Source organism: Rhinolophus sinicus, linkage group LG17 (assembly GCF_036562045.2).
Source record: "Rhinolophus sinicus isolate RSC01 linkage group LG17, ASM3656204v1, whole genome shotgun sequence".
Taxonomy (NCBI): Eukaryota; Metazoa; Chordata; class Mammalia; order Chiroptera; family Rhinolophidae; genus Rhinolophus; species Rhinolophus sinicus.
In genome coordinates this window covers 25,209,080-25,234,169 of record NC_133766.1, presented here as the reverse complement: position 1 = coordinate 25,234,169, position 25,090 = coordinate 25,209,080, and the positions used below count along the sequence as shown (strand labels likewise).

The 25,090-nt window shown below is 38.9% G+C and overlaps 1 protein-coding gene across 2 annotated transcripts in view; it reads right to left on the bottom strand.

Moving 5' to 3' along the window:
• The window catches only part of COPA (COPI coat complex subunit alpha), a 38,011-nt gene that overhangs the window by 11,200 nt on the left and 1,721 nt on the right, over positions 1-25,090 (bottom strand). Inside the window, exons 3-17 of one of the 2 annotated variants that reach the window (XM_019716418.2) lie at positions 24,889-24,962; positions 21,274-21,354; positions 20,866-20,942; positions 20,052-20,161; positions 14,864-14,973; positions 12,379-12,478; positions 11,653-11,788; positions 10,799-10,881; positions 9,212-9,362; positions 8,184-8,250; positions 6,719-6,794; positions 4,428-4,510; positions 3,745-3,884; positions 3,117-3,202; positions 2,864-3,029 (exon numbers count right to left, since the gene is read on the bottom strand). In XM_019716418.2, coding sequence (XP_019571977.1) covers positions 2,864-3,029; positions 3,117-3,202; positions 3,745-3,884; positions 4,428-4,510; positions 6,719-6,794; positions 8,184-8,250; positions 9,212-9,362; positions 10,799-10,881; positions 11,653-11,788; positions 12,379-12,478; positions 14,864-14,973; positions 20,052-20,161; positions 20,866-20,942; positions 21,274-21,354; positions 24,889-24,962 — 1,540 coding nt within the window. The remainder of the gene's footprint in view (positions 1-2,863; positions 3,030-3,116; positions 3,203-3,744; positions 3,885-4,427; positions 4,511-6,718; positions 6,795-8,183; positions 8,251-9,211; positions 9,363-10,798; positions 10,882-11,652; positions 11,789-12,378; positions 12,479-14,863; positions 14,974-20,051; positions 20,162-20,865; positions 20,943-21,273; positions 21,355-24,888; positions 24,963-25,090) is intronic. The other variant, XM_019716419.2, reaches the window with a different exon arrangement.

Genomic DNA, 25,090 nt, shown 5'->3' with positions numbered 1-25,090 from the left:
TCATTGTGCTATGATTGTAAAGAAAATACAAATAAATTACTAGAATTAATATGAGTCTAGCAGGGTCTCTGAAATAGTATCAATTTAAAAATTTAATTCTATTTATAAATATCAGCAAAAATTAGAACATTAAATTTGTAAATGGATATTATCCATTTACAAATAGCATTAAAAAGTATCAAGTGCCAAAGAATAAATCTAACCAAAGAAATGCAAGATGTTTATGGAGAAAATTATAAAACTTTATTGAACGATGTTTCAGAAGACCTAAGTAAATGAAAAGCTACTCTACCAAGTTCACAGATTAGAAAAGTTAATATTGTAAAGATGACAATGATGCCCAAAATGACCTACAGATTCAATGTAATCCCAACTGAAATCACAATAGGGTTTCGTTTGTTTTTGCTTTATTTTATGTAGAATTTTGCAAGCTGATTCTAAAATTTATACTTCACCAGGACAAAAAATTATTTGCCTTTTCAAGGCAAAATTAATTTGAAAATAGCCTAATAACTTAAATAAATAAAACAAAGTGGGAAAGATTTGAGGACCTAGATGTGAAGGCTTATAAACACTACTTAAAGTGTAGAAGTAGATTAGAGATAGACAGATCACAGAAAACAGATCCTTGCGTTTGTGTAAACACGATTTTTACATGACACAGATAGCACTGCAGAACTATGGGGAAAGGCTGGTCTTTTCAATAAATGACAATAAATGGGACAGCTGAGTGTCCCAATGGAAAAATGTGAAACTGAGTCCCCTATGCCTCACACCACACAGAAAAATGAACTTCATGTAGATTATAGACCCAGATATAAAAGGCAAAACTATGAAGTTTCTACCAGAGATATAAAAGAATGCCTTTATGATCTTGGAGTCAATAAAGATTTCTTCAATAGGATACAAAATTCAATATCCATAAAGGATAAGATTCATAGATTCAACTACATTAAAATTAGGAACTTCTGTTCATTATAAGATATCATAGAGAATCAAAAGACATGCCATAGAATGGGAGAAGATACTAACATCTGCAACACATAGCCCTGACAAGACTGATATTCAAATACAGTTGACGCTTGAGCAACATGGGTTTGAACTGCACCGGTCTACTTATATGAGGTGTGATCAAACAATATGATGAATGTTTAAATTAAAAAAAATTTATTACAGTAAGACACATTGCCATTAATTCCCCTCATATGAGGATTTTTTTCAATACTGTAAATTTATTTTCTCTTCCTTATGATTTTCTTAATGTTTTTTCTCTACTTACTTTTTTGTAAGAATACAGTACATAATACATATAACAAATAAAATGTGTGTTAATCGACTTTATATTATCAGTAAGGCTTCTGGTTGACAGTAGGCCCTTAGTAGTCAAGTTTCTGGAAAGTGGAAGTTAAGCCAGGAATTTCAACTACGCGGTAGGGAAGGTAAGGTATTGGTGCCACTAACCCCAGCTTTGTTCAAATGTCAACTCTATATAAAGAACTACAAATTAATAATGATTTTAACTCATTTAAAAAATGGATAAAAGACTTGAACAGAATTTACAGAAGAGGAAATCCTGATGAAGAGCCAAATGAAAAGTTGTTCAATCTCATTAGGAATCAAAGAATAGCAAAGTAAAGTTACGATGAGATACTATTACACATCCACCAGATACCGTGTTTCTCCAAAAATAAGACCTAGCCAGACAATCAGCTCTAATGCATCTTTTGGAGCAAAAATTAATATAAGACCTGGTATTATAATATATTTTATCACATTATATTTTATCATATTATATCATATTATACTATATTATATTACATTATATTATATTATATTATATTATATTATATTATATTATATTATACCTGGTATTACAGTAAAATAAGACAGGGTCTTATGTTAATTTTTGCTCCAAAAGATGCATTAGAGCTGACTGTCTGGCTAGGACTTATTTTCAGGGAAACACAGTAGACAAAAATAAGTCTGAGAAAGGCAAGTGTTGGCCAGGATGACAAGCAAAGAAACTTTTATATAATGCTGGCAGGCATGCAAATTGGTACGACGACTTTAGAAAGCAGTTTTCACATTATCTAGTATTTGTAAAGATATGCATACTGTATAACTCAGCAATTCTGTTCTGAGTAGACACTCTAGAGAAATATGTGTATATGCACCAGAATACATGTAAAAGAACATTGTTCATAATAGCCAAAACCTAGAAATCACTCAAATATCCCTTTAGAGTAGAACTGATAAACTGTGGTATATTTATATAATAGAACATTATACAACAGTGAAAATAAATAAATTAGAGCTACCACATGGATAAATGAATCTTACAAACAAAACACTGAACAAAATATGAAATAATATACTTAGCATGATTTCATTGATATGATGTGCAAAACCAGGCAAAATTAAATCACATTATTTTAAGATACACACTGGGTGGTAAAATTGCAAAGAAAAGCAAGGAAGAAATTACTAGAAAGTAATGGGTGGGGGACAGTGGGGGTTGTGATCAATAATGACCACATGGCAAAGGGTTCCTTGGGGTGTCAGAACTATTCTATTTTTTGACTTGGGTGGCAATTATATATGTTCACTTTATAACTATTTGCTATTCTCTCTCTCTCTCTCTCTCTCTATATATATATATATATATGTAATTTTCTATATTTGTGTCGTATTTCACAATTTTAAAAGAGTTGAAAAAAGAATATTCTGATGCCCCTAGCATATATATGCTAGACAAAGCTTTTCCATGAAGAACGTTCAAGGACTTCAGTTATATATCTTGAGACAGGACAGTGATTTCAAGAAGTCACCTTCTCCTACTATGTATCTCAGATAATTAACTTACCCAGTGGTGACAGCATATTTGATGTGGTTGCTTGTGGTATAGATAAATACCCCACTCTCATCCCAGGCCCCACTCTTGACACGGATGTTCTCATGAATGTTACATAGAGCCTCCAGTTTGCGGTTACAGATCACAATGGCTGTAAGAGGCAAAGGGCATGAGTGCTCTGCTGGACAGGGTGAGTGCAGTAGACTGGCAGGGATGGGGAGGAGGGACTGGTCTCCAAATCAGGGTGGATATAATGAAGACTTACCATGTTTGGCCAGTAGTGCTACATGGGACATGTCTGCTGACCAGATAACATATTTCACTTTGGAAATCTTCACAGATGCCAGAGTTCTGGTACAGAGAGAGAAGGGCAAACATGAGTGGACCTGATTCCCTTGTCCCAGGTTATGACCTACCTCCTTCTCATCTCCAAATTAATGTAAACTCCAATTTCTTAAAATACCAAATAAACATTCTGTGTAGCATAGTGACAACATTTTGGCTCACACTGTACACTTTCCCCTTCCTCAACTTCAGGGCCTTATTACCAAGCATTGTTAGGGATTTGCGTTATGTCTATTTTCACCACTGGACTGTAAGCTCCTATAAGTACAGAAATTCTGTTTTTCATTGCTGTGTCACTATCATTCTGTCCCAAGAGCATTCTTCATTTAGGTAAGTGATCTAAAAATAAATAAGCCCTTGTTTTAACGCTAATGCATATGTATAGGATGGAGAGTGATTACAAAGGGAAAAATGTGGCTAGAAAGTGTTTGGGAGTTATGGCACAATAAGCCAAGAAGCAAACTCACTTCGGGAAAAAAATGGTCCCACTAAATTTGTTTACTGTCCCCCACTATATGCCTATCTGCTTGGGGCATCTGACATGTTACCGCTTCTGCTGTACGTCAAAGAGTGTGATGGATTCTGCGTCTCGAAGTAGGAGGTTGCCTGTGCCAGCATAAAAGATCTCATCACAGTTGGGCACCTGTACTTTTTTGGTGATTTCATTCTTCAGATTCTTGATCAGAAGCTGAAATGAATATTAGAGATGGGTTTAAGAGAAGAGTGTATATATGACAACAGCTGACAGTATCCCTCAGCCATTGTTCCTTAGCTTCAATAAACAAAGTTTTTTTTTTCCTGTCCAGGTAAATCAGCAGACTGGATAGACCCTTCATCCAAGATCCTCTCTAAGGGTCCTGTGTTTACCTTGTTTAGGACCTATTATATTTTAACTGCCAATGGGTAACAGGATAAGGAGGAGGGTCAACACCTCATCCAGCCCACCTTTTTCAAATTTGATGTTTTTTGGCTCCTGGATTGTCAACAGTGACTTTAACTTGGTTCTTAAGTCCAGAGCCACAGTGACCATCAACCCAATCAAATCAATTTTAAGGCCTTTTTTTCCTCGGGGCGTTGGGGTAGGACTAAGGATAGATTTAGAACTGATACATAAGGATCACAACCACCCAGGGGAGGTTAACAGGGGAAAGAAATGCTCTTTCTTCTATAACAGAAAGGCCACTGCCACCACACTCCCCAAATTAAGTTTCCCCTTTTAGTCTTAACTCACTGAGTGCATCCGATCTAGGACAGCAAACCGATTTCGAGCAACCCAAACAGCTGTCAAGCCTGAGGATCGTTTCCCTTCAGGAGCTGAGAACAAAATCAAAGGGCGGGAGCATGTGGTGAGCCACTGGCAGGTGACAGAGTCAGGTGCCACGAAGCTGCCAGTCTTGCTGGCTGCCATGTTGGCTTTGCCAGTTCAGCTGCTTCATAACTAATTCAACCATAACCTGGGGCTATTGTCAGTGACTTTTCCCCACTAGTCCCCTCCAAACCCCAACCTGCACCCCTGCCAAGCCTTTTTTCTCTAGGCCAAGTGGCTGCATTTCAGCCAACACCATGTACTGGCAGAAGGACTGCCCATCTTGGGAGGCAGCACACTCCATCAAGCTAATGAGCAGGGCCTCACTGGCCAAGCTGTGGCACACTGAAAGCAGCCTGTCAGTGTCACAGGACCTCCTATCTCAACAAGCTGGAATAGAGAGAGCCCCCTGCCCAAGATGCAGCTGCTTGGCTGCTTTTAACATATAAATGTAGACCTCCAATAGAGCAGAGTGGGGTAGGGCACTCCCAACAAAGTTTTGACAGGCAAGTATTTAGCACCAAGCTGCTGCTCCATAAATGCCAATCATTCTCATTACCCAGCAGAAAGTTACAAAATGTTCCTCAGTTTCCAATTTCAATGACTGATTAGAATTCTGAACAGGGGGCGGCTGGTTGGCTCAGTTGGTTAGAGCGCAGCACTCATAACACCAAGGTCACCGGTTTGATTCCCACATGGGCGAGTCAGAGGCGCCCTCTACAACTAGAATGAAAAACAACGACTTGACTTGGAGCTGATGGGTCCTGGAAAAACACACTGTTCCCCAGTATTCCACAATAAAAAAAAAAAATTAAAAAAAAAAAAAAAAGAATTCTGAACAGGCACTCCATTCTCTGGAAAACTTCAAGGGACATACATGGAAGGGTGTGCTGAAATATTTGTTTATTGTTCATACTACCTATTAGTGTTAGTGCCTATTAGTATGTTCTTTTATCTATTAGTATCAGCAGAAAACTGGATAGCACGTGATGGCCAGCCTTGCTTTGTATTTCTCTGGCACCTGGGGGTGACAGACTATTTACAAACTAATTCTTAGGACAACCAACACTCTCATTTTCCAGGGACCAGGGAACCTTCACTATTCAAGCTTTTGCTCTTCTTATCTGCTGCCTACCACTGGAATGCACCCTTACTCCTTTACTAATTATCATCTCCCTCAAAAGACGGAGAAGAGAAAAGCAGTAAGATAACTACGATATTTTAAATTCTATTCATTGTAAATAGATGGGGTAAAAAGCAAAGGGGTGGGTAAGGAGGGACCAAATCACAAAATTCAGTCAGAAATGGCTTAACTAATTAATTCATAGGGGAGCCTTTAATAATGGATACCAAAGACATACAGGTCTTCTCTCTTCTTGCCATAACCACACTTAAGAGAGCGAATCATATTAGCAGCAATAATGACACAGTAGTGGCACCCACTATAGGGACAGAGTGAACAAAATGTTTCTCAGAATTTGTTGATGGGGTCTAAAATATGAAAGTATGCTAGTAAGAGTGGGGACCCGAGAAATAAACCTCTGACCTATAAACCAACTGGAGGAAGCGTACTGAAAGGAGCATTAACAAGATTCAAATCTATTCTGAGAAGGTTTTGTCAGCAAGTTCTAATAGTAGTAAGGACATCAATAAGAGATGGTGGTGATGGAAGAGGCAGGCAGGGGTCTCAGCTGGATCCTGGGATCCCTGGTGGAATGCTGAGCTGTTAGCAGCCTCATCTTTTTGACATGCAAAAGGAAGCAAATAGGATCTGGATGTGGATGGGAGAGCATAAATCCCTAGTCCCAGGATGAGACATTGCAAGATTGGAACCACATTTTTAAATAAATGAAATTACCAGGGTGAAAGTCATATCAGCTGACAATAAACTAGGATAACATGCTGGGTTGAAAGAGAAAATGGAGTCTCTAACAACCAAATTATAATGTATGTATACACACACACACACACACACACACACAACACTTGTGTGTGTGTGTGTGTGTGTGTGTGTATCTAGCTGGAGTAATAAAATGGAGGAGGAACATGAATATTTCACACCATAATCGCCTCTGATGCAATTGTCAGCGGCACCTGCCACAGACATGAGTGATATGGCCACAGCCTGGGGATGGAATGCAAAAAATTCAAAGAGGAGTGATGATGTAGGGGAGGAGAGCTGGAATCAGAGTTGGTCAGACAAATAGAACACATACCATCAGGATTCTGGGAGTCAGCATCCTTGGGTATAGTATATAAGTCATAGGTACTATTCTCTAAATTGCTGGCTCTCTGTAGAAGGGAGAAATTGAACTGTTAGTGAGAGGGGCCCAAGATACCAGTTTATTCTGACAGAGAAAACAGTACATTTACAACAGGCAACATGAAACTATACTTTTCTCACCCTTCACCCAGATGGCATTTGAATGTTTCCACAGCTAAAACTTATAGGGCTCGCTGCCAAAGAACTCAGCATTCCTGTCACCAGGGTTTCCAGGCGGGAATTCCCGCCAGTTCTCAGGAATTTTTTTCACTTTCCTGTTCCCGAATCCTGAGATATAAACTGTTTTCTGTTCTCCACGATGAATCGTTTACACAAAGTGACAGCCTATACTACCAACCACCTGGGTTCAAGGAGCCGATTTTCCCAATTTCCTGACCAACTTTTCTCAGGATTCAGGAATGGAAAAGCGAAAAAAATTCCCAAGAATGGGCGGGAATTCCTACCCAGAAACCCTAGAGATAAATAGGAAAAATGTCTAAGAGATACATTGTGAGTAGTATGTTTATTTCCCATTGTGGGTATTACCGGGTTCAAGGAGCCTATTTTCCCGACTTCCTGACCAACTTTTCTCAGGATTTGGGAACAGGAAAGCGAGAAAAATTCCTGAGAACGGGTGGGAATTCCCTCCTGGAAACCCTACCTGTCACTTTATGTTTTTATCTTCCAAAGACGTAGCAGCTGCTATTTGAATGAAAGCAAGGATTGCTCTTTATTCCACAAATTAACCAACTAAGACCCCACTATTACAGTGCCCCACCCGAGTAGACTCATCAACTTAAATGTCTGTTTGAAGAAAGAAAGAAAAAAAAAAGTATTAAGGAAAGACATTGAAGAAAATTGCCAGGAGGAAGATACAGGACTGTTATATATTGAAAAAAGAACTGGGATTAGACACTAGAAGTCATATGGGGAAAGACAGGTTTTTCAGTCTTTTTAACTTGGCAACCAGGACTCTAAAATTAAAATGTTCTTTTTTGAATTGTATGGCAAGATATGAGGAGGGCTACGTGATGACCCTGAAGGCAACTGCACTGAAAGTACCCCCTCTTTCAAAATCATCTCTACTATTTTCACCCATATGGAGGAATCAAGATAAGCATCAGTTTTGCATAAGATATAGTCCTAAACATTCTCTCAAATTACTTTTAATGATTTGGGTCATTCATCTTGATGCTTCATTAAGTTTAGAAGGTGTTAGCCTTACGAAAGATGTAAGTTCACAAACCCTTAACATATTTATAACAACTGAAGCCTACTTGGTTTGAGCCTCTGTTTTCTGTGTTAGCTCTCTCAAAATGACCATTAAATAGGTTCTAAGAATATATTAGAGATTCCTGAGGCATGAGAGAGACCTACAGAAAATGGAGAGGTCCCAGGAGGACTCCATGGTTACTTACTGTACACAGTAGGACTGCATTTTCTGCTGGATTGTATGACATATTGAACACCGGAAACTTGGAACCACTAGAAGTATAGAGAGAAAAAAAGAGAAAAAATAGAAAGAGGCATAAGGATAGAAGGAAGAAAGGAATTATTCCTACACCTCCTACATATCTAATCTTTACACATATACTCATCATCTTTATAATCAGGAATAAAAATAAATATTGCATCTATTTTCTTCCTTCCCTTAAGACTTGGGGACTTCCCTATCTCAGCTTTGAGCAAACAGTTTTTAAAAAACAAACCCTAGTACAAGTCAGATTATTCAACAGAAGATACGATTAGCACTCACTTATAGTGAGTGAAACTGGTTCTTCTTGGGTACAAATTCCTACAGATAATTGCAGTGGACGCCACAGAGTAACATGATGTGATTTGTCTCTGGCTAGTTTCTCCCATCCCTTGAAATGTTCACATAAACCCATCTTTTTATCGTAGTCATGCTAAAGGGTGATTATCAAATCCTCATGCCAAAGTCTGCCGGCATGAATGTTTCAGCATGCTGATGCAGCTGCCTTTCTAGGACAGTTCCTTTTGCCAGGCATCCCAGAGGTTATCGTATCTTCAGAATTAAAGAGTTTCCAGAGACATATTTCTGGTTTAGAGTTGTGTGTATTTTGCTGGAAAGCAAAGGATAGTTACAGAAATGCTAAATAGAGGCAAAAAGGCTGCTCGCCAAATGGGGCAACTCTACCAGGAAGCTTTCTCTGGTTTGCAAGAGAACAGGCAAACTGTGGCAGTATAATTTCCTGTCCACAGGGTCACTAGCATTCTCAACAGGGGAACTTTCATTCCCCTCGTGGCCACCTCCTTGCCCACCATGCTCCTGGAGTTTAAACTGAGCAGACTCAGGCAATGGAGGTTTGATCTATGACAGGAGATGACATCCAACATGTTCTTAAAAGAACAGAGTCCTGTTTGTGGGTATTGTACCATGGTGACAGAGGGCAGCGTTTGGAGGGAAGAAACAAGTCTGATTTACCTCCGCAACTGCATCACAGCTACATCTTTAGAGCTGTTGAAATCCAACTGACGTAAGAATCGGTCCTTGACATAATGCAGCATATTGCCATGAACAGCATAGGCTGGCCGTTCCCGTTCCAGTTTAAACACAATCATGCCACCATCATGGCCTGAGGCACAGAGAGAAGAGAGGACAGAATTAGCTGTAGGCAAGAAAGCAAGCTGGACACAGGAGGTATACAAGGATAAGGATTGTATATGTATGCCAAAAACAAAGTTAAGACATCTCAATGCATCCTTTATTTGCCTAAATTATCATGATCCTTGGAATCTTTACTCAAATAAATTTCTGTGAATCCTTTCCTCTTACAGTAAGTCCTCACTTAAGGTAGTGAATAGGTTTTGCAACTTTAAGCAAAACAATGCATCATGAAACCAATTTTACCACAGGTTAATTGATATAAACAAGGGTTAAGTTCCTATGGCATCTCAGCATTGTAACAAAATGATGCTGAACCAAATGATGTTTTAATATCGAGGATCTGCTGTACTCTATCACACTGCCGCATTTAGACACGCCCTCCTCTGTGTTCTCCTAACACACTTTGTACAAATATCCATTATAGCACTTATTCACCCTACACTGTAATTGTGTAGGCCTATCACTTCCGCTTTGCCATGAGCTCCCTGAAGGCAGAAATTATAATAGTTTCCATCCTTCGCCAGTACCTAGCTTATAAGAACATAAAAATACTTGCTAAACAAATAGATGCCTTTGTGGTTCTGTTTTTAAAAAATGTCTTGCTTTTTCCCTACTGGCATCACTCATCTCTTAGAGCAACCTTCGACGTTTGTCCTCCAGTCTGCTCTCCACATGCAAACCAGATTGTGTCACTTCCAACGGCTTTCCATTCAGAGTGAACTGCACTACCTCCTATACATGGCCCCTTACTCACTGTGCTCCTCCTTGCATCTTCCTCAAACACACTCAGGATCCCTCACATCACGGTCTTTGCATTCGTTGTTCCCACTGTCAGGGTACCTGTCATTCCCTGCACTTTCCTGAGCAGCCAAAATTAAAGCAGTAATTCCCACACTCATCCCTCTCTATCTCCCTTACTTTTGCTTAACTTTTCTTCAAAGCATTTTTCACTATACATTGTTTTACACATTTATTGTTTTATAGTCTATCTCCCTTCAGTGTAAATAAAATCTCCATAAAGTCAGAGACATTGTTTTATGCTATAATACCAGCACCCAGACTAGGGATTGACACTCAGTAAATATTTGCTAAATGCATGAATAAAACTCAGCTTCTAGCTCCTCAGTCTGAGAACTCCAAGTGTCCAGTATTAGCCTCCTATGCTCCTATGAACTAATGAGCTTTATTGTTAAATGGCTCTTGGTGAAGAAAGAACACTGAAAGAATACTACTCCAAGAAGGTAAGGGGGAAAAAGGAGAAAAGCCTCACTATGTGGCTCTGAGAATTCTATTTTTCCTTGTCATCCTACTATGCATTTACTGGAGACAAAGCTAATGGAGAATCACTCTCAAGACTTACAAATTTTGAACTAAAACAAAGGGGGAAAAAGATATGGCCTTTACCTGCTGCAAACAGGTTAAGGTTGGGGTGGGCGGCTAGGACCCAGAAACGATCATGGTCCCTGCGGAAGGTCTGAACCCCAGTCCTAGGAAAATAAAAGACACACAAAGAAAAATATTAATTTCCAAGGAATTTTCAGCTCATCACGTACAAGAGTATTTAGTGGTAAGCCAGCGTTTAAATCAGGGACAGTATACTGCATATCTTAAATAAAGGTAGTCATGATAAATTCTACTAAAAAACCGAGAGGAAACTCCAAATTGACCTTATTATTTTGATATTTCAATTTCCTCCATTTGACATAATTTTCTACTATACTGCTTTCATTCCACATTTCTTATTTCTTTAGCTACAGAAGAAGACCATGCTTAATTTTAGAAGAGAAAAAGAATACACATAGAGATTTCTATTTGATGAAAAATTTGTAAATGTTGGCTGATTTCTAGGTCCCTTCAAGTTTTCATAATAAAGGCATACCTTATTTGATCAAGCTTTGCTGTGCTGCGCTTTGTAGATATTGCATTGTTTTACAAATTGAAGGTTTGTGTCAACCCTGCGTCAAGCAAGTCTATCAGTGCCATTTTTCCAACAGGCTCAGATAATGGTTAACATAACTTCTATAAGTACTGGGAAACCAAAAACTTCATGTGACTCACTTTATTACCATATTTACTCTACTGCGGTGGTCTGAAACTGAACCTACAATATCTCCAAGGTATGCCTGTATATGATTTGGCTTTTCTACATGCTGAAGATGATGAGAAACAAACAGAAGTATTCTAATTTTTAAAAAGAAAGCAAGTAAGAGAAAAGGACTTCCCCTGGGTTTGGTCCCACAACATTCTAACCCATTTACCGCTTAGACATATCCCAGACTCGAATACTCTTGTCCTCAGAATTGCTGAGGATCAACTCTTGGCGAGGGTGGAAGACAGCACAAGACACATTGTTGTAATGGCCCCGGCAGGTATCAACCTCCCATGCCTTTGATTCTGAAGGACAAAAAAGAATTAGGTCATCACAACTCCCTACTACTATGAGTTTGGGATTTGGAATCATGACATCCTCTAACCAAATGCTAGGTACTACTACAAAGTGTTATATTAGCAACTTCTTTCTAATAGGGCAGTTTTCTTCATTTAAGCTTTTGAACCTTTATATATTTAATTCTTCTTTGATTTTGACCCTCCTATAAATTTTAGTACCTCTTCTCCATCATTCTTTATCCCCTTACCCAGTTTTGTCACTAGCTGTCATTATAGAATAAATGTAAGCTCCATATGGCAGGAATTTTATCTGTTTTAGTCACTTGCTGTATCTCCAGAGCCTTGAATAATGGTTAGTATAAAGTAGGTACTCAATAAATATTTGTTGAGTGAATGAATTCCTTTTCTTCACTGTGTTCCTACTCCTCAAAACTCAGGATGCTATCACAAGAAAACAGGGAATGGGGCAATTTTTATGTTCCCAGGATTAGCATAACCACCTAAGGTAGTAAAATGCATCACTAAGTCCAGAAGACCTGGCTATTTCACCAGCAGTCAATTTTTTAGACATGGTGATACTGTCGTTCCTCACTCACCATTCATGCGCCAGATCTTCACTTGACGGTCATCTGCCCCAGATACGATAAGGGGCATAGTGGGGTGGAAGGCAGCCCAGTTTACTCCACGATCATGACCCTGTGGAAAAAAAGTGGTTCTTCTAAAACGGCTTTATGTCCATTACTCAAAGTAAATCAATGGAGCATGCTGATGGTTGTAAAAAATATCTGATTTTTACTTTTAGTTTGAAAAGACTAAAACGACTATGCTGCTCTAAGATTTGAACACGAGAGTTACTATGTCAATCTATCCAGTATTACCCCCAAATTCTCATGGGAGTTCTCCCCCCAAATTCAGCTTCATTTGTATCTGGGATATACTGCCTTTTTACTTGTCTATTTATAAATTTCTCCAATTAATTATAACATCCCAAGAATAAAGACCAGTTCTGCACAACTGGATCACTCAGTTGGTTAGAGCACGAGCTCTAAACAGCAGGGTTATCAGTTCGATTCCCACATGGGCCAGTGAGCTGCGCCCTCCACAACAAGAAAAAAGACAACGAGCTGCTGCTGAGCTGCCAGAGGGGAGGCCGGATGGGTCAGGTGGTTAGCGCGCGAGCGCTCAACAAAGTTGCCAGTTCAATTCCCACATGGGATGGGGATGGTGGGCTGCACCCCCTCCAACTAGATTAAAAACAGAAACTGGACTTGGAGCTGAACTGCGCCCTCCACAACTAGACTGAAGGACAATCACTTGGAGCCGATGGGCCCTGGAGAAACACACTGTTCCCCAATAAAAAAATATACATATGTTAAAAAAAAAAAAAAGAATAAAGATCATTTTTATAACTTAATGAAGAAATTCTCAAAGTGTGGTAGGGAAACTTTTAGATGATCCCCAAGTTCCTTTTAGGAAATCTGCAAGGTCAAAACTATTTTCATAATACTATTAAGACATTATTTGCCTTCTCACTCTTTTTTTTTTTAAAAGATTTTATTGGGGAAAGAGAACAGGACTTTATTGGGGAACAGTGTGTACTTCCAGGACTTTTTCTAAGTCAAGTTGTTGTCCTTTCAATCTTAGTTGGCGCAGCACAGCCCCAGGTCCAGTCGCTGTTGTTAGTTGCAGGGGGCACAGCCCACCATCCCTCGTGGGAGTCAAATCGGCAACCTTGTGGTTGAGAGGACGTGCTCCAACCAACTGAGCCATCCGGGAGCTCAGCAGCAGCTCAGCTCAAGGTTCCGTGTTCAATCTTAATTGCAGGGTGCGGAGCCCATCTTCCCTTGCAGGATTTGAGGAGTTGAACCGGCAACCTTGTGGTTGACAGCCCAATGGCCCTCACTCTTTACTCTCTCACGAGTGTAGCATTTTCCAGAGGCTACATGACATATGATAATATCACTGCTTATATATTTCATGTTTTAAAAAGTTCTTGGTTTCAATTTTAATATGGTAAAAATGAACAGATATAACCCATATAAACAAAAACTCTTTGAGGTTCTCAATAAGTTATGAGTATAAAGAGGTTCTCAGGACCGGCCCGGTGGCTAAGGCGGTTGGAGCTCCATGCTCCTAACGCCGAAGGCTGCCGGTTCGATTGCCACATGGGCCAGTGGGCTCTCAACCACAAGGTTGCCGGTTCGACTCCTGCAAGGGATCGTGGGCTGCACCCCCTGCAACTAACAACGGCAACTGGACCTGGAGCTGAACTGCGCCCTCCTCAACTACGATTGAAAGGACAACAACTTGACTTGGAAAAAATCCTGGAAGTACACACTGTTCCCCAATAAAGTCCTGTTCCCCTTCCCCAATAAAATCTTCAAAAAAAAAAAGTTCTCAGACCAAAAAATTTAAGTCCTGCTGATTTTAAGATATATTATATCCTATTTATATAGTTCTCTGTACTGTGACATAGTCATAGATAAGGCAGTTTAGAATTAGTATTTTTGAGATAGCATGTGGTGAAATACATGGGTCTTGGGAGTCAGACAAATCGAAGTTTAAGTCCATTTACTATGGACTTTGATAAATCACTTAATTTTTCTAAATCTCAATTTTTTAATCTCATGTCAGAAAAATTAGGGTAATAATGTCTACTTCAATGGGTAATTGTGAGGATTAAATTATTTAAAAATATATGTATTTTCTATCTTATGCTTTTGTATTTTCCTACCATGTATCCAAGTTACTTACACATACATGGTTGGTTTTCAATAACTTTGATTAAATCCTCTCACGCTCCAACTTTACAAGAGGCTTGAGAATGGGCTTTATTTTGGGATGGTGATGGACGCTATGACAGCTTTCTCTCTATCTGCCCACTATGTTTACAAGGTAATATGACTCTCCTTTAGGTGGCACATAAGCTTCATTTCTGTTGACTCGCCCACTATTCTATTTCCAATGCCTCAAAAATAGTGCCTAGCACTTATTAAGCACTGTATAAACCTTTGTTGAAGGAATGAACCCGTTTCCGTGGAGAAGAGCCCATATCCAGCCGATGGCTGTGAAGATAACTACCTCCAGTACATGCTTCACCACTGCATCCGTAGTTCCAAACAGATCAACCCCAGTTATTCCTCTCACATCCGACTCCACTGCGCCAGGGGACAAGTTTTTTTTCCTTAGACCTTCGAAGGAATAAGGAGTGGGATAAAACATGCAAACATAACATTACCAAAAAGAGCACAGTAACAGAAACACAGAAAGATATAGTGATAGACTAACATTAAAGGAAGGGAGGAAGAAACTTAGAGACTGAGCAAAGAAGAGAGATTCAAGAGCTCCTGCCTATTTCTTTCTAAAAATGTTCAAAATATTGAAGTACATTCACTATCTTCTCTTTTGCTACCTAACACTTAACAGACCCACTACTGGGATTTCTTCCCAGAGGAGGACAATCCAAATTTCTGACATGCCTAACTTCTTCAACAAACCTGACCTCGAGAATTGTCTATTTGAGATAATGTCCATTTCCATTCTTTAATGTTCTTGAAATGTGGCTCAAAAGGCAAACATTCAATTTAGCAATCTATAGCAACTTTTCTTCCATCAGCTCAAAGAATTTTCAAAGGAAAGCCATTTGGGAAGGCCACAGCTCAGTGTTTCCTAAACTGGAAGCTTTTAGACAACTCATGAGGAAGTTCCAAAGGAGTTAAGGAAAACAGACCTTTGATGGAAGCTCTTTGATGGAAGATACTGTAAAACTACAAACTATGCAAAAAGTGTACTCATGTCTTCTACTTGACTCTTAGGTAGGGGACAAAATAATAAGACTGTCATGTCCTTTTAAGGTCTTGCTTAAAAGGCTAGTGATTGCCTGAATACATGTATTTTGCCATTTAAGCTTTTGGAAGCTAGTTTCACTGGGAGGAATTAGTTCATAATTTGGAAACAATGGGAAAAAGACTCATATGTATAGGACCCAAATTTATGGCAAAACTACACTTATCTCTAAAAGCTAACTATTATATTTGTGCTATAATCAGAACCAAAACTATGATAACAACACCACTATCTTACATTTGAAAAAAACTTTGTGGTTTTCAAAGCACTCTGATATATGTTATGTGATTTGATTTTGATAACAATCTTTGAGACAGGCAAACAGGCATAATCATACCAGTTTATAGATAATAGAATTGGGACTAAAATCCTATCTTTTGAAGTATATGGGGGCAAAGAGGGAAATGGGACTACCTGGCATTTATAAAACAAAACACAAATGTCTATAATAAAGGAGAAAATAAAAGCTATCACTGAAAATAAAAGCTAAATAGTTTTAAGCCTAAATTTTGGCATCGGTAGGAATATGCAAACATTAAGTTTAATGATAATATTTATCTTCATTGTATTAAAATTATAATGTATCTCTTTTATTATCTCAGCACGTAAACATCAGCATTGGAGAAACAAGTGCTTAAAAAGACATGACAGTTTTAATTATCTTGTCTTCTGTCCAAGATAAGCATTTAGCCAATAGGTAGAGAAAAATAAAGCTGATGCTTTAAAAAATAAATAAAAGCACTCTCCTAAAGCTTCATAAATACATTATCACAAGGGTGCCTCCTTTCACTCATTTCACTTGTCCCTTTAATGGGATCTGTCAACTTTTTCTAATAAATCTGGGGTATAAAACAGACTCAAAAAAAGAGACAAAGACAGACAGTTGTGAGGAACTTCACCTCCAATAAGCTTCAACAAACATATTAAAAGGGAAAGCTGTATGACAGAATGAAAGCCTTTGTTGCACTTGCTTGTAATGATCCAGGAAAAGTGGCAGGGCAAAAACAGACAGATGAATAGTGACAGGCAGTGAAAAGATACTTAAGAGAAGAAATATTTGAGCCTTTGACAAGCCACTCACTAAGACTAAACAACAGATGGAAAATTTCTACAGCAGCTACTCAAATCCAGAGGGAGGAGAGGACACTCTCAGAATGGACCAGTTTGATGCACAACTCCCAATGGAGACCAGGGGAAGTAGTAAAAAGAGACAGAGGAATGAGGACAGGAGTTGACAGAAAATTAATACTTTTTTAGTAGTCATTTCAAAGATTAAGCCTGAATTACATGGGTTCGACATGCAAAGGTGTTAGCACATTAAGATAATTTCAATTTACTTGGAAGCTCTAGGCAAAAAAGCAACCTATGTATGTTCTGTCTAGATTGTAAATATACTCCCTTTTAAACAAATATTTTTTGCCAGGCTAACACAAAAGATTCAGATTAAGCTAAGCCCCATCGGGCTCAATTCTCAGGAAGACAGGTTTTCCTTTAGAGATTTCTGTTTTCTTATTGCTTACCTGGCTCAGAGTGTTCCCTTTCTTTTATAGAATGAAAACGGAAAACTTAGAATTTTCACCAGTTCTATAAATGTGAAAGTATTCATTCTCCGACTCAGAACTAACTTTTCCTCTCCTGGAAGTATCAGCTCCAGTCCCTAACAGACCTGAAAGCTAATTCCTCTTCCTGTGTTCAAACTCAATGGAACTGAAGCAAAAAACTGCTAAAAGAATATGCTTAGGGCTGGCCCAGTGGCTCAGGCGGTTAGAGCTCCATGCTCCTAACTCCGAAGGCTGCCGGTTTGATTCCCACATGGGCCAGTGGGCTCTCAACCACAAGGTTGCCAGTTCGATTCCTCGACTCCCGCAAGGGATGGTGGGCAGCGCCCCCTGCAACTAAAATTGAACACGGCACCTTGACCTGAGCTGCCACTGAGCTCCCAGATGGTTCAGTTGGTTGGAGCGTGCCCTCTCAACCACAAGGTTGCCGGTTTCGACTCCCACAAGGGATGGTGGGCTGTGCCCCCTGCAACTAGCAACAGCAACTGGACCTGGAACTGAGCTGCGCCCTCCACAACTAAGACTGAAAGGACAACAACTTGACTTGGAAAAAAGTCCTGGAAGTACACACTGTTCCCCAATAAAGTCCTGTTCCCCTTCCCCAATAAAATCTTAAAAAAATATATTTTTATAAAAAAAGAATACGTTTAGTTTTAGAAAAGGAAAGAATAAATGTAAAAGTCTAACCCAAAAGCTCCTTTCACTTGGTTAATACCAAAGCACCTCCTTCCATTCTGGTTAGGGGGTTTTGGAGAAATTTGAATAGAGAAAAACACTTGGAAATTGGTAAAGAGAGCATTAACATTAGTAGAGGAGTTAGCACAGAATTTTCAATATCACAGATACTAAGTAGAGCAATTGCAATGTTATTATATAGTAATCCATGCACTTCACACATTCAAGAGCAAGTATAAACCCCAGTTGGGGTCACACTCTCTCCTTCCTTCTCTGGTTTAAGGCCCTTAATTCAGAGGCAAAAATATTCTCCAGCCTACAAAGGGGAAGAAAAGGATTTCTTACCTTGAGCATTTCATGATCACCAATGAGAATCTATCCACCTAACTGCCTGAAATTGCTTTAGCTAGGTTACAGGGAGACACGGCTGTGCTGCTATCAGGTGGTATAAACTCTTAGAGTGGAGCTGTACAAAGTCCTTCTTGACCTGGTGCTCAAGGAAGAAATTAAGCCTTAATGGCCAAAGCATCAGTTTATGCATGTAACAAATTAACTTCTTTATGATCTAGGATGTCATTTAGCTGTATACCATTCTTAGAAGAACTGAGAAAATAGTCAAAATAGTCATTTGAGTAGCCTTAATTCTGTCACAGAACCCAGTTGGGAAAGGCTAATCTAAATAACTGCCTCTCATCAGCTAGAACAGCATAAGCCAGGATCCAACCCCAGACAGAGAGGGTGCTTTGAATGTGCACGTAGTGAAAACCCGTGAAAAGCCATAGCCAGGTTACTGGGAGAGTGAATAATAAGTTCCCTGGTACTAGGAGTAAGGAGAGGGCACAGGCTCACAGTGTCCGTACCTAACTCCTCCTGTTGGCATGGTTGGTCACATCTGGGTGTACTTCAAAACACCTAGCCAGTCTGATACAAAACTGCAATGGCAAAAGCACTAGCTGAAGAAGGTCCAACTGTCCTATCCCCAGTACAATCTTGTTTATACTACTCCCTTCTAATTTGGAACCTCTGAAAACTGCAAACACCACATGCTCTAGAGGTTTTACTCTCCAACTGTCCTCATCTTCCTTTTGGCTTGTTTCTATGCTACATGAATCTTAAACAACTGCTATTTCAACATTCCAAATGCTGCACCCAGGAATCCAAATTTTCAACTTGCTGTTCATCAATGGCTTGTAGGAACAGCAAGTACCATACTGTCCCAGCCCACCATGCCACAAAGGAATTGGGAAAAATTATCACCTCGGCCATACAATGCAGAAGGGTGATTCCTTTATTTCCATAAAGAACCAGACAAGGAACTATGAGGGGGCCTTTCTTTTACAGAATGAAAACAGTTTTATAGTCTAGCCACTGACCTTTCAGAGAACCCAACCTCCAAGAATTTCTAAGGCAACCAACAAAGGAGATTCAGCAAGTGATAAGTAAACTTAACTGAGCATAGAATCACAGCATTTAGAGTTGCACTTCCCTATTCCGATTCCCAGCAAAGCACTTTCGTTTATCCAGCATGTCAATCTCATAGCTACAGTCCTTTCTGCATTTAAATTATCTGGTTAGCAACTTTTCAGATCTCCTACATTCAGCACTAAACATTTAAATACTATCACAAAATCAAGATATATAAACTGCGAATGGAGGGATTATCCAAAAATCTGTAAGTTGTTTTAATTTCTGGTCCTAGAAGTCTGTCCTAATATTTAAAAGTATTCTGGAAATAATTCAACACACACACCTCCCCAATGCTCCTTACACTAGAAGAAATATAAAAGAGCGATTTTCCTATATCAAAATGAAGCCATAGGATTCAAGAGTCCTATTTCCCTGCACTAATTTTTGTTTTTGTCAAAGATTTTTTTTTGTGTGTGTGTGGAAAGCTTGATTCTTAATCAAATTCTGCCAATAGTATATAGATTTTAACTAAAACTGACTTAACTAAAAAGTGAAACTTTCTTCAAATTAAATGAATTTTCTAGAGCAACCACTTTTCTTAGGAAATACCTCTAGCATGAAGAACCATCAAAGCAGATTTAATACCTTAAGAAACAAAAATATTATATGAGAACAGAATATTCTAAATTTTCCTGTTCTAAGTCAACTACCTTCATTATTTTAATCAATTGCAGTTTTGCACCAGACATGACTAGGTTGTCCCCTGAACTTGAGCAGCTCACCAGAAATATCCCAAACGCGCACAGTCTGGTCCAGGCTGGCTGATACAACCAGGTCTTCAGAGGGGTGGAATTGAGCACACATTACATAATGGTTGTGCCCTGTTAAAACACTGCAAGAAGAAAAAAAAGATAAAGACAATACCAAATTAGAGGAAGGAATCAACAGATTCCTACATGCTAAATACCATTCTCCATATTTAACAGATACAGATATTCAATTACACTGTTTTCGAGGCAAAGGCAAGTCATCCTAACAATTCTGAAATTATAATGACCAAGGTCAGCTGTTTTAACAATAGCTCTCCTCTTACCTTTAATGCTTTGGTATTAATTTCAGGAGAGCTGAGATTGTATAGTTCTCCTCTTAACAACATGTTAAAATATCAAAATAAATGAAATATTAGTAATTCATACTGGAAACTATCTGTTAAATTTTAGTGGACTATCCCTCTTACGTAGTCCTTACATCTTCATGGAAAGCTCAAGACCGAAACACAAAGCAAGACGGAGGTCTAGACCTTGACTTAAGTTTAACGGGAACAGAACTAAAAACCAACTAAAAGTTTTGTTCTAAAAGCCTAGCTATATGACCCCCTTTCTCCGGTAAGAAATGATCAGAAAATCCAGATTCATACCTTACTTACAAGATTGCTTTCATATTTATCATTTTGTAAAAGCATCTTACAAATACCATCAGTAATTAATCAGCAGACCCTGCCCATTAGGGGAGGGAGATGATTGTTCTGAAGAAAAGTTGATTATAAAAACACTAGGAAAAAGGAAGACACTTTGAGCCCTCTGTCTCCTGTTTTACCAGACACAGGTTCGAGACTGCCAGTTCCACACTCGGATGGTCTGATCATCTGAAGCACTCAGAATCCAAGGATATTCCTGAAAGATATTCCAGAGAAAGGGTTTCAACATTACACAAAGGTGTCCTTTCAGGCTCCTGTTACCATTTCTCTTTTTGGAGGGTTCCATTGTCTAACATCTCAGCTACATGAGCAAAGGGATGCTGCTTCTGATTTGATTCAATATAACCTTGAGTGCTTTCTTTTACAGAAGGAAACAAAGTAGGAAGGTCAACACCACACAGATTCTAGAAGAGCCATTCCAATAACATAATTCTGTTATCAAAGCATGGGTTCTTGAGGAACAAGAAGAGGATTCTTACGGGGAAACTGAAGAATGCTCTAAAACTAGAGGTACCATGGCCACTTACATGATGAAAAAATGTGGTGCGGATGTAGTCTAGGTGCCCGAGCAATGTGAAGAGACAGCGCCGAAGCTTGTAATTCCAAACCTGCGAAGATGGAAACAAATCTAAGGAATAGGACCTAAGGGTACTGAGCCTCTAAAAGGCTGGGTTTCTCAATAAACAAGTTGGATTTATATTTGGGTATTTCTAAATAAGTAGGAACTTTGATAGGGAGTCTTGTTTTAGGTTGCAGGATAAAAGACCAAGGGCATCTAAATAACACATGGGGAAGAAAAAAGACAAAGCTAGGGAAAACCTAAAGCTAAAACTATGGAAAAGGTTTTTCCATTCCTTGGGGAGAAACCATCTGTTTAATGACGTGAGACAAGATGCTTATCCAGGCTTATGCTTATCCAGGCTTAACTTGAAACTTCTTTATACTGCATAACTGTGTTCTCAGCTTAAAATACAGACCCCTTAGTACTTTACCTATCAGGATAAAAAAAGTAGGACAGACACCAAAGGAAACAATAATATAATATATGACATCATCTTCTCTTAGACTCTTAATTTGGTAGCAAATGATGCCACTACGTTCATGATCTACACTCATCTACCATGTAAACAGACTTTAACTCATTACTGTGGGAAATACTACATGCTCAGTTAGGCTGAACAAAGCAGAGAAACATCCTATGAAGTTGAGTCATCTACCAAAGTACCAGGCTTCAATGAACACAACCGAAGAAGACACTGAAATCAGGACCATCAGTGTAAGAGCTCATGCTCCCCATCCAAACCACGCCCTCCTCAAAAATGAAAGGTCAGATGCTTTTCTTTTTTTAACTTTTAATACATGTTTATAATCTCTCCAGGCCAGCTTACTACTATTCTTTCCTTTGTTTTACTAAAAATTTTTTAAATCTTCTTTTGTAAATTACAAAAAGTAATACCATTTCCTATCACAAATTAAAATAACCCAAAAGTATGATTGTCCAAACTATACCATAAGCTCCCTAACTAAAGACAGGGCCCTTGTCCATCATGCTCAACACTATACCCCTAGCACATAATACAGAGGCGAACACTTAGTAGGTGCTCAACAGGTATGTGTAGAAATGAGAAAAGATGAAGAACAGAAAAAGTGAAAGTATCCCAATACCTTCACCTTCATCTGTTGAGTCATCTATAAATAAATATACATGTATACAGTAGAGTTGGAGTTTCATACAAAAATTAGATCATCTCATAAACACTATTTTGTAATTAGCCTTTTGTCCCCTTATTGAGTTCAGTGTTTTAAACTTTCACATACCTAGCTTCAAATTGTCTTGGCTCTTTTATAGTCCTCTATCAAACTCCAGAACTCTGAATCCTTAAAGACCTGTAAGGTTTGTAGACTGACCATTTGCTGGGCTTCCTATCTTACTCTTTGTAAATGTGGATATAGCAAACAATATGATGAACCACAGACATGACTTTTCTAAATAATCTCCCTTTTATCAAAGAACTATAAATGAAAACCACACCATGACAACACTACATACCTACCAGCTGGCTAAGGCAATCCCTTTAAACAGCTTTATTGACATATAATTCAAATCCCATACAATTCACCCATTTAAAGTGTAGAATTCAATGGTTTTTAGTACATTCATAGTTATGCAAACATCACCACAATCAATTTTAGAATAATTTATCATCCCCCAATAAAAACTATACCCATTAGCAGTCACTTCCCATTTCTTCCCAACCCTGGACGACCACTAATTTACTCTCTACTTTGTAAATTTGCCCATTTCTGGACATTTCACATACGGGGAAGATAACTCCTTTTTAAAAATACTAATCATTTTGGAAAAACTTTTTTGTGGAAGTAAACAGAGTAAATATCGATTTTCTTTTTTTAATACAGGTTCAAAGTCTCTGGCTCCAGCTTTTGCCTTTCTAACAGTCAAGCTTCTTCAAAGAATTGCCTATATTCTGCCTCTGCTTCCTCACTTCACATTAAAGTGCTAAGATCATTTATGCCCTGTTAAATAAGCAATACAAAGATTACTTGGTCTTTATCTTATGCTGACCACTTTGTCCTTCCCAAAATTCTCTCCTTCCTTGGTGTCCAAAAGGCTTCTGCTTCTCTCTCTTGGTTCATCTCTAACCTCTCAAGTCATTCTTTCCTATACTAATTTTTCTTTTTCTATCTTTTAAATGACAGTTTGTTTTCTCATTCAACATAATTCCTGAGTGATATGTTCTAACTGCTTCTGCTTTGGCTCCCTCCTTCATGACAACTCCCAAATACATCTCCTGTGCAGATATAGCTCCACTAGGCATCAGCACCAAGATGGTAATTATTACCCATCTGCTATGGAATGAATGTGTCCTTCCCAAAATTCATGTTGAAATCCTAATGCCCAAGGTGATGGCATTAGGAGGTGAGAGTTTTGAGGTGCTTAGGTCATAAGCGTGGAGCCCTCACGTATGGGATTAGTGTCCTTTTAAGAGAGACCCCAGAGATCCCTTTGTCCACTGCTACCATGTGAGTACACAGCAAGAAGTCAGCAGTCTGCAACCTGGAAGACCTTCAGCAGACCCGGAAGATGCTGGCACCCTGATCTTGGACCTGTAGCCTCCAGAACTGTGAGAAAGAAATTTCTGGGGGGGTGACTGGTTAGCTCAGTTGGTTAGAGCGTGGTGCTAATAACACCAAGACAGCCGGTTTGATCCCCGCATGGGCCTCTGTGAGCTGTGCTCTCCTTTAAAAAAAAAAAAATTCTGTTGTTTATCAGCCACCCAGTCTGTGGTATTTTGTTATAGTAGCCCGAACAGACAGAGACACCATCTTCTTCCACTCCAAAAAATTGTATTTGTTTTTCCTTTCCTAGTTAATGGTACCCTTTCCGCCTGGTGACCTAAGTTAGAAGCCTGAGATAAATAATCTCACTTATTTTGCCTTACAATTCCTCTAACATCCATGCAACAAACTTACTGATTTATTTCCTTAAGCACTGTTCCTTTCTCATATGAACTTATACAACAGTCTCCTAACTGGTATCTCTGCCTCCAGTCTTGCCCAATTCATCCAATCTTTTCTCTATACTACCACACAAGTAATCGTTATAAAAAAATGTTATTCTGATATCACTCCTCTATTTAAAACCCTTTAATGGTTCCTTGTTATTTGTACAGATCCAATCTCCTGAACACTGCAAACTCCATGACCTGGCCCTTTCTCTCATCTTACACAAAACTAATTATAGTTTCTTATCCAGCTATGTCATGCTTTTTGGTCTCCGTACCTGGAATGCCCTTCCCTATTTCACTTTGGTTATCTCTCTATTGTATCACTCACTAAACTGTCCATACCTATTATTTGGGTATACATTTATCTCATTTAGTAGAATGAAAGCTCCTGGAGAACAGAGGCCATTTTTTATTTATTTTTGAATTCCCCAAAAAGAAAACAGTGTCTGATACACAGTAAACATTCAGTAAATGTTGCTGGATAAGTGTTCTGGATAACATTGTGAAAAGCCTGAGCTCTGTATGAGCAAGAGGTACTGTTTTTTAGACCCTTCCACAATCCCCAAACTCCATGTTCTCTGTTCTTTACTCCTAGTAATGACAGACCCACTGTACCTTAATCTTATAGTCGTCTCCTCCAGAGACAAACAGTGGCTGCTGCTTATGGAAGTCAATGCCTCGTACTGGACCTGGAGAAGAAGGCAGGCAATATATGTTAAAGAGAGCTATGCTACCTAATCTCTAAGGTGATTCTTATTCAGGATCTTCCAGTTCTATCCCCTCCACATTGTTTAATCCTAAAAGAATTAATGTCAAA